General features: G+C 44.6%; 1 protein-coding gene across 20 annotated transcripts in view; it reads right to left on the bottom strand.

Moving 5' to 3' along the window:
* TENM3 (teneurin transmembrane protein 3) overlaps positions 832 to 9,174 on the bottom strand; it is a 2,583,558-nt gene continuing 2,575,215 nt past the window's right edge. For all 20 annotated transcript variants that reach the window (XM_021076354.1, XM_021076353.1, XM_021076364.1 and 17 more), the window contains 2 exons: positions 6,534 to 6,664; positions 832 to 4,451 (listed from right to left, as the gene is read on the bottom strand). In XM_021076354.1, coding sequence (XP_020932013.1) covers positions 3,696 to 4,451; positions 6,534 to 6,664 — 887 coding nt within the window. In that variant the 3' untranslated portion in view covers positions 832 to 3,695. The remainder of the gene's footprint in view (positions 4,452 to 6,533; positions 6,665 to 9,174) is intronic.

Here is a 9,174-nt window from a genome sequence, read left to right as displayed (position 1 = left end):
TTATGTGATTATGTAACGTGTGATGCACGTAAGCAGATGCATGTACATTTCACAGGATGTGGCAGCAGCGGAGCCCATGCCCAGAAAATTCTGCTCTTAAGGCACAGTTTATACCTACGATGATGTTTTCCTCTGCTTGGGAAAGCAGTGTAGAAAATGAAAGCAGGAATTCGCATGTGCTTTTCTGGATTTCCCCTGTGTGATCGTGTTAAACTCTAATTCGAGGAGGAAAAAAAATAGACCCGTTTGCCAAGCGGAGTGACCTGATTCTTCTTGGATCAACATGTTCTCAAGTTGAGGTTGTCACTACAAAGCAAGTGTGATGAAGCCTGCCTTTTCAGACTAAAATCAAAGCCTTGGCCGGCCAGCCTGGAATTGCTGATCCAAGCATCCCTTAATCAGCCGGTCTATATGTAGATTTAGACAACTCCAGGAGGCTGGGAGCCTATCAGGCCCAAACTGATTATTCTAATCGAGTGTTTTAATTAAGCACTTATTGCCAGGATCACAGGAACGAGGCCTGCTCTCAAGAAGTAATGGGCAGTATTTTTTTTTCCCTTCTTCTTCTTCGCAGTGATAATGTTGGGCTTTGTAGGGGGTGTTTAACGTTTTTTTGTAAAGTAGGCCACAGGAGGGTCCCCTGTGAACTAGACACTGTCGCACTGGCTGTCTGGCCCATGGATACAACAACTTGAAAATAAAATAAAAGATATGACCAGCTGGGTTGCAGATGAATCAATACCCCGACAACTGCATCTATTTGCATCCTCCACCCTAAACACAAAAGCAACACTGGCTGGCCCCAGCTTTAAAAAAATATATAAACACACACACATTGGGTTGGCTTTTATTGGAATGCCTAGATGCAATCTATAGTCATCAAGTTATGGAAAATTCAGGTCACATATAAAGTTAAGAAGGCAAATGAAAAGAACAATACAAATCAGACAAAATTTACATCTCAAAATATCATGAAAGCATTTTGACTGGCTTTGCCTAAAATACTTTGAATATCGATTTCTTTTCTTTTTTTTTTGTAAGCTAATTCTTTTCATTATACAGTTCCTCCCCCCACCCCTCACCCCCCAACTGTTAGAAAAAGGTCTTTTGTTTACATACTCCCCAAGGTCACTATTTCTTGTAAAAGCATGTCCAGATCACAAGTCTTTTTAGAAAGAAATAGGCTCATTATACCTACTAACAAGACACTAATTGGGTTGATTTGACTTCATCTAAAATAAGCACCAGGAGATAATCCAAATCTGTTATTTATCGGTGCCAGCGTAAAGGACCAGTCCGTGTCAAGAAGAGGGTAAGATTATGATGTCACTTCTGTCATGTGGAACAAGCTTTTCATGGTCAACACATCAGAAACATTTCTGAGAATTTAGACGAAGAGCCTATTTCAACCAAAAGTACTCACAGCATGCTAAATACAGCCCTGCAGAAATGCCATCCAACAGAACTGCAAACACCTAAGTTAACAGTTAAAAAATGAAATGTAAAACAGAGAGACATGTTTATGTGGTTCGAAATCTCATAGTTTTCTAAATTTGGGCTTCATAATACTCGCCAAAGGATTTCCAGGATAAAAAATATTACTGCTAATCTGTGCTTTCATTCTAATAAAATATCAGCATTCATTAGAAGATTAATTACTTCGGTATGCTCTACCAAATACACAAAGACAGTAATAGCACTGATACTGTAAATTCAGTAGCTATTTTGAAACTTTCCCAGCCAATCTGTTTAATAAACACGCCTACTGTGCAATTTAGAGTATGTGATACATACAAAGCAGTTAGAAAATTATTTTCAATACATCACTTGAACCTTTATATTTACGACATGTTCACTTGCTATATTTTATCACCATTATACAGAGAGGAAAACAGTGTGTACTATAGCTCAATGAACTGAGAAAGATTTTCTAAAAATATTTTTGTGGCTGAATTTAGTGCTCACGAAAGAGATGTGCCAGAGCGACCGAACCGCTCAGAAGTGCAGGCGGTGTTCCCGCTCGGCCGCGCGCGCATGCGCACACGTGCAGGAGGGCACGGCGGTCAGTTCCCATCCAGCTGGATCTGCCAACCCGGGCTTCCCCGAGACAGAGTAGAGGCTGCCATTCAAACCAGCTCCCTAGACCAGTGGGTTGGGCGGGCTTACGGGAGCTCTCGTCTCTCTCGTTTTTGGTCCCTCTTGGTGACCCTAGGGTCCACACTCAAGACTAGACCCGTGACCCTGACCTTCCCCATCTGGCTCCCTCACCACTGCTCGGTTTCTGCTAGCTTTCCTAGATCTGCAGACACATGTCTATGGTTGTGACTACATCAGATCCCTTCCTGTGCACACAGGATTCCCGAGCTTCTGATGTGGTCTCTTGCCTCCTTTGCGAAGTGGAGAGTCCAGGAACGGTAACAGTAAGACCCTGGGGTTAAAGATAGTCACGCCCCGTGGACTTTTAGGGCCGAGAGAGGCCGGAGAAGGCCTCCTGACCACCCCTCCCCCCCCTTTTTTTGGTTTTTTTGTTTTGTTTTTGTTTCCTATCTTCCGTTACATTCCACCAGCCTTAGTTTTCTACCGTGCCTCTTAGTTAATAATGGTTGAGGACACTGGCCTGATGAAAAAGAGAAGGAAGAGAAAGGAGAAGTTCTCTGATTAGCCACCCACGTAGGATTGCACTGTCCTATCCATCTAGTGATAGAAAGTTGCACATTTTTTCAACCTAATACAAAAATATTAACACTTCTGGACATTATAGGCATAAGTCGTTATATCTCTACAATATAATAATTTATACTGTACAGCTATAACAGATAACAAAAGGTGCAATCCTTTTAAAAAAATCACACAGTTCACATGTTTTTATCGTTTTATTTTTTAAGTATAAACTTTTTAAACACTTTACATAAATTAACTCCTCTGAGACTAATATTTGATGTACAGTAAATTGTAATTCATATAAAAATCCATAAACAACTTGTCTCACATAATTTACAAAAAAATCAGGGTTTCCTTTGCTTATCAGTGACAAGGATTCTATTTGCCAGTTTTTCCCCCCAAGGCAAACCACGTTAGCATTGTAAAATCCGTTATGAAATCCCCGCTGTGGCAGAAGTCACTTGCGCCAATGTCCTTTTACAAAGCAGCACAGGGAAAACAATTGGGTTGTCTAGAAACAGTAACTTTGCCCCACATTTTAAAATTAACAGAGATATATACCACATCCTATGCAGAGAGACTACTTCTTGTAAGCAAAGGTCGAAATTCGGTAATATTTGGAAACACTGAATGCATTTCTACCTTCGTTAAACACAGTGCCTCAAAGAACAGCCGGCCCAGAGCCAATATTTGGGCCTTCTTTCCTTTCTTGAATGATCTGTTTTCCTTGTAATACTTTCAGTCCGACTGAGTGCAGCGATATGCATATGTAAACATATTCTTTAAAGCCGATCACCTTTAAGGTCATTCAGAAGAAAATTTCTCATCTTTTTTTTGGGGGGGGGGGTTGTTTTTTAATTGCAGTCTGGTACTCCCGGAAGGCTCTTCGGTGCCGGAGAGTCCCCCTCGGATTGTGCTACAGGCAGATCTGAGCAGAGGTGGGGCTGGGGCTGGAGAGGCAGGCGGCGCCCCGCCGGCCCGGCCCCCGCGGGGGGTGGCCGCGCGCGTGCGCGTCCCTGCCGCCGGCCCGGGGGTTACCTCTTCCCGATCTCGCTCTGGCGGAGGAACTGGATGTTGTTGGCGCTGTCGGCCAGCTCCGGGTACTGCTCCACCGAGAGTACGTAGTACCCATCGTAGCCCTGCACCTTGCCGGCGCTCAGGAGCTGCCGCTTCTCACCCTCCGTCCAGAGGCGCGCGCCCTCCTCGCCGTCGCGCACGCGCTGTTGTTCGCGCGCCCAGGCCCGCGCGAGCGCGCGCTGCCGCGCCTGCTCCAGGATGCGCGCCTTCTCCTCGTCCAGCGTCATGCCATAGCGCACGTGCAGCGCCAGGGCGCCGAACTGCATCTCCACGTCGGCGAACCTGCGAGTCCTGCCGTTGACCACGGTGGTGGACTGCGACACGGTCACGTTGATGCCGTTCTCCAGCGCCTTGCGGCCGCTTGTCAAGCGCAGCGTGCCCAGGTCGCTCTCGGGCGTGCTGGTCTTGATGAAGTAGTGCGTGTCCTTGCCTTCGATGGTGAAGTGCAGGTTCTCTAGGTAGAAGGCGTTGTTGAGCACGGCTGCCACCTTGATGCAGTCCTCGTTCGCGATGTTGAGCACGTTGGTCTGCACGCGGCCCTGGCTCACGGCCAGCATGACGCCCTTGCCGATCAGCGACTTGACTGTGGCGAACCACAGCCAGGACGGCGCTCCGCTGCCCCTGCGTCTGCTCACCTGCACTTCGGCCATCTTCCCCAGGGACAGGAAGGCCTTGGCCTGCCTCGCCACTTGCTGCTGGACTCCGAAAATGGGCTGCAGAGTGAAACAGGGGACGGTTTAGAGAACAGCCTAGTTCGTCTGTACTGGGAGCCAGATTTCCTGGTGGTGCTCCCGCTCCAGGCAGAAGAAAAGGGGGGTGCAGGGAACTGGGGTGGAGCTCTCTGAGGGGCTGATTAAAACCTCAGTTGGTTCTTTAAAGATAAAAAGGCTTAAAAACCCTTGTGGGGAGGAATGCACTCAAGATCCCCTCCCCTCGAGTTAATCCCAGTGTGTTTTGAAAGGTAAAAAAGCGGTAACTCCATCATGTCTTATATTTGTCAAGAGCATTAGTTTATAATGTGGTCAAAATATTCATGTTGTTGCCTTTTCTCCTTCAGTTTCTACATGCTCTTTCCCCATGCTCACCTTTTTTGGGGAACCAACTTAACAAATTTGTCCATCCCAGCAGCATTCTCCTTGGGAGGCTGGGAAGAGAGCAGCAGAACACAGAGAAAGGAAGTTTGGAAAGACTAGGGGTGCCTGGGGCTGAATCACCGCGTCCCACTTTGTATGCTTTGAACGCCGCGTGCTGTAATTTCGGTAAACTCTGTACCCTCTCCTGGTGAACAGAGTGTGCAGCTGATTTTGGACACTATAACTGACGGACTGAAATGGGCCAGGATGAAGGCACAGTGGGACAGCTGGCAACCAGGGTTTATTACTTTAGGAAAACATTTGTTTTTTGCAGACTTAGGGACAGTGGGCCTTGTACATTGGCAAGGGTTTTAACTTGGGGGCATGGCAACTCAGCCATCTCTTATACTACCAGATGTTTGTCTGGCCAGTGTTCTTCCAAATGGAAACATGTGTTTCATTTGCAGCGGTGAAAGACACATTTGTTTTTCTGCTCTTCCCACATCCTAGATGTCTTTGCCGGGATTCCCTAAGCTGTCCTTATGGTGTGCTTCTCTTGACAGAGAACCTGAACCATATTTAAAAGGCTGTCTAGGAAAAAAGTTGGCAAGTCCACTTGTACAGTAAGACTTAAGTGTTTTCAGACATGTTGGAAAGTCATCGGCAATTAGGACATGCTCCAAGGCATTAGGAAACTTCAGTATGTCTTCATGGTACTTGATCAGTGTAGATATATTTGCAATTAGAAACGTTCAAATGGCTCCCAGACCCTGGAATGGGTTTTGCTTTTAGATGGAAAAGTGACTTCTGAAAAAGGAATTGCTTTTATGTTAAGTATGAAACATGCACCATAAAGCAGAGGTTTTGGCATTGTGTATAACTCTGTGTGTGTGTTTTAGCCAGGATAGCCTTTTTTCTTTGTGTTCACTGAAATTGTAGGAAATTGCTCAAGGGGGGGAAATTAATCTTTCTAAGAAACTCTGTGCCCTCTTCTTATCATCATGGGGTAAACCAATTTCTTAATCTTTAATTATTCTTGCTTTAAGCTAGAAATTCTGGTGTTTTGTTGTTGCATTCCTTGCTGATCTCTGAATGGTGGGAATTAAGAGTGCCATTTCCTGAAATGGCAGCTCTGACTTTGCAATTTTCCATTCTTTATCCTTTCATTTCTCAGAACAGTTCCAGGCCCTCCTGATCCATTATTTTCAGGAAAATTCTATAAACATCTAGTGGTAGGTGGCTCCTTACCAGAGGCCATTTTATTTTTATTTTTAGTCTTTTCCCTTGCAACACAGTTAAACTGTGAAAGAAGTGGAACTTTGTGGCGTTTGTGAGCTGCTACTCTGTAACACGAACCCCCTGCCCTCCTGTTTATGGTATCTTTGCCTTAAGGTCCCAAGTGCTTATAAATGTGCTTTCCTGGGGTGATGTCTAGAAACCCTGCCCTCAAAAATAAGCTTCTGCATTTTATTACATTTTGATGTCTTTCTCTGTTTTTATTAGCACCACTAAAACCAGATTTAAGTCCGTTTCTCAGGCCCAAGGTTTGCTGAACAGATAACCAGAGGGAAGTGGTGGTCTATTTCCCGAAAGAATAAAAAAAGAAAAATTTAAAACTGCCTTTGGTACAATTTTCACCCTGAGAGTCTGCTTAGACATGAGAAAATAAGGCACAAGTGAGCCCATTAGCACCTTTTCATAGTTTTGCCATTTGTCCCTTACCGGTACGTCATCCCACTGCTGACTCTTCACAAGTTCGTAGGAAGGCTCCGTTAAGTCGAATTTGGGGACAGGGAAGCCAGGGATAGCATTGTGCAGGTGGAAGCCAAATGTCACCAGCCAGCTGTTAACATCTAGGAAAAGAATGCTCAGAATGAAAGGCCTCAGAGTTTACGTTGTGCACTCCTAGATTTAAAACTAGCTTAAGACCCCACATTCACAAACAAAATAACCTGAACGAGAGCACAGGTTTGCCTTGGCCCTACAATTCAGAACCCACTCTCTCTTTTCAGACATGGAGACAATAACTTCCATAGCAGAAGAAGTGAGGCAAAGGCTATAGACAATGCAGGGTAATAGAGACGCAGTTAGATAGATGGAGACACTCTCACAGGTGCAAGGTTGTATTCTGTGCTAGTAATACTGGTTAAAAAAAAAAAAAGGTGAATAACAAAGCCCAGCAGCATGAAAGAGATACAGTTGTTGAAAACAAATGGAATTTGTAGTTTGTAAAGGCTAGTCTTAAACAGAAGTTGTGTGTTACTAGCTTTCAAAAGTGACCGCCCAAGGACACACCGACCACCACCTCCCATTTTCTATTAATAAAAACTTGGAATTAGAGAGTATGAAAATCAACAGTTGATTCTTAATCAAAGATGAATGCTGAAAGCTGGCCAAGCCGGCCAAGGGCACAGAAGTTCTGATTACCATCAGTTCTGACTTCAAAGGCTCACTGTGCACAGGTGGAGATGGACTTTTGGGGGAGAGAAGCTGGAAACCTTTAAGATGGTATTTTAAAATATTGCCATGTGACTCCAAAAGCCATTAAGCTGAGAATAAGGCTTTTATTCTATTCTGGAGGTTATAATGTTACAGAACTACTCAGCAGGCTTGCAGCTTTATGAGTACAGTTGGGTGTAGATTATTTTATATATTAAGCACATTGCTGGAAAATTTGAAATTGCATTTCACCTAATATATTTTATGCTGCTCCATCTCTCTTTTGATGTTTTTCAGGAAATGCTGCTGTGGCATTCCCTGCCGTCCACGTTGCTAGGAGAGGATGAATTCAGGAGCTGTGGGCTTTCCAGCCTTTCAGCCAGCCACTGTCAACACGGCTTAAATAACCAGTGGTAAACGGCTTGTCACAATGATGGAAGGCCACTTGTTCCCTATTTCCTTCTCCAGGGCACATATTCTCACCTCGCCAGGCTGGCAGTTCCTTTGTACAGGTGTCATATAGGCTATAAACCCAGCGGTGTTCTCCTTCTTTTAAATGGAGGGCTGGTGGTGGTGGTGGAGAGAGAAAACCCGAGATCATGTCGGACAGAAAATGATACTGTGGGTGTGGGTGTGTAAGGGTATGGCAGGGCTTATGTTTGGGAAAAAATTTTGCTTGAATGGTGGACAGCTAGGGGCAGAGGTACTCCTACTGTGAATGACATCTGTGAAGCAGTGAAAAATCAGAGGATGTTTACGTGTTGAAAATGACTGCTCAAATAAATAGTGGGATGTGAATGCAAATGGGCCCTGAAAAACCTGGAGCATCCCAGAAGGGTGTTGCTGAGTCAGGATGCCGAGAGAAGGGAGTTGGAGCTGGTTTCGCATGGAAGAGAGTTATGAAAAGCTTGAGGCAGTCTGGGAAAGCAGGAGGCAGATGTGAAATGAACAGGGGGTCAGCATTTGGAGAGCTGTCCTGAGAGGTGAGAAAAGAGACACCACTGTGTGCCTCGAATACAGAGCAAGAAAAGAGACAGCTGGAAGGAGGCTATCACACAAGCCCAAACCAAACCAAACACACAGAGGACAAAACGGAATAGCCTTCCTCTCGGCAACATGAACATAGTAAAGCGGTTAATGGTAGCAATGTAACTCGGGAGTGGAAGGTGGGAACGGAAGGCTTCAGAGTCCCTGGGGTCGAGGATGGGGGACGATCTAAGCTCACTAAAGGGAACCCGAGGACACTGTGTGTGGGGGGATTGTGTGAACTCGTTGTGGCTACTATGGAAAACAGGACAGAGGTTCCTCACAAAACTAAGGATAGAACCACCACACGACCCAGAAATCCCTCTACTGGATATTTATCCCCAAATTACAAAAACATGAATTCAAAAAGATTATGCACACCATTGCAGCAGCATTTGCAATTACCAAGATATAGAAACAACCTAAGTGCAATCATTCATCAACAGATGAGTGGATAAAGAATATACACACACAATGGAATATGAGCCACAGAAAGGACGAAATCTTGCTACTTGTGACAATATGGATGGACCTTGAAGGTATTATGCTAACTGAAATAAGTCAGATAGAGAAAGACAAATACCATATGATTTCACTCATATGTTATAAAAAAGCAGAATAAATGACCAAACCAAACATGCGGATATAGAGAATAGTGGTTACCAGAGAGGAAGTTGGGGGTGAGGGTACAAAGTGGGTAAAGAGAATCAACTGCACAGCAGTGGATGGAAAATAAATTTTTGGTAGTGTGCATGCTGTCATGTATATAGAAGTAGAAATACAATGCTGCCCATATGAAACATTATAAAGCAGTGTTACCTCAATAACAAGCAAGCTAGTTAAAAGGAACTAGAGTTGTACTTGCATATATGTTTTTTTTCACATACAGTGGTTCTGC

Source organism: Sus scrofa, chromosome 15 (genome assembly GCF_000003025.6).
Source record: "Sus scrofa isolate TJ Tabasco breed Duroc chromosome 15, Sscrofa11.1, whole genome shotgun sequence".
Lineage (NCBI taxonomy): Eukaryota > Metazoa > Chordata > Mammalia > Artiodactyla > Suidae > Sus > Sus scrofa.
This window is presented reverse-complemented; position numbering and strand designations above follow the sequence as displayed.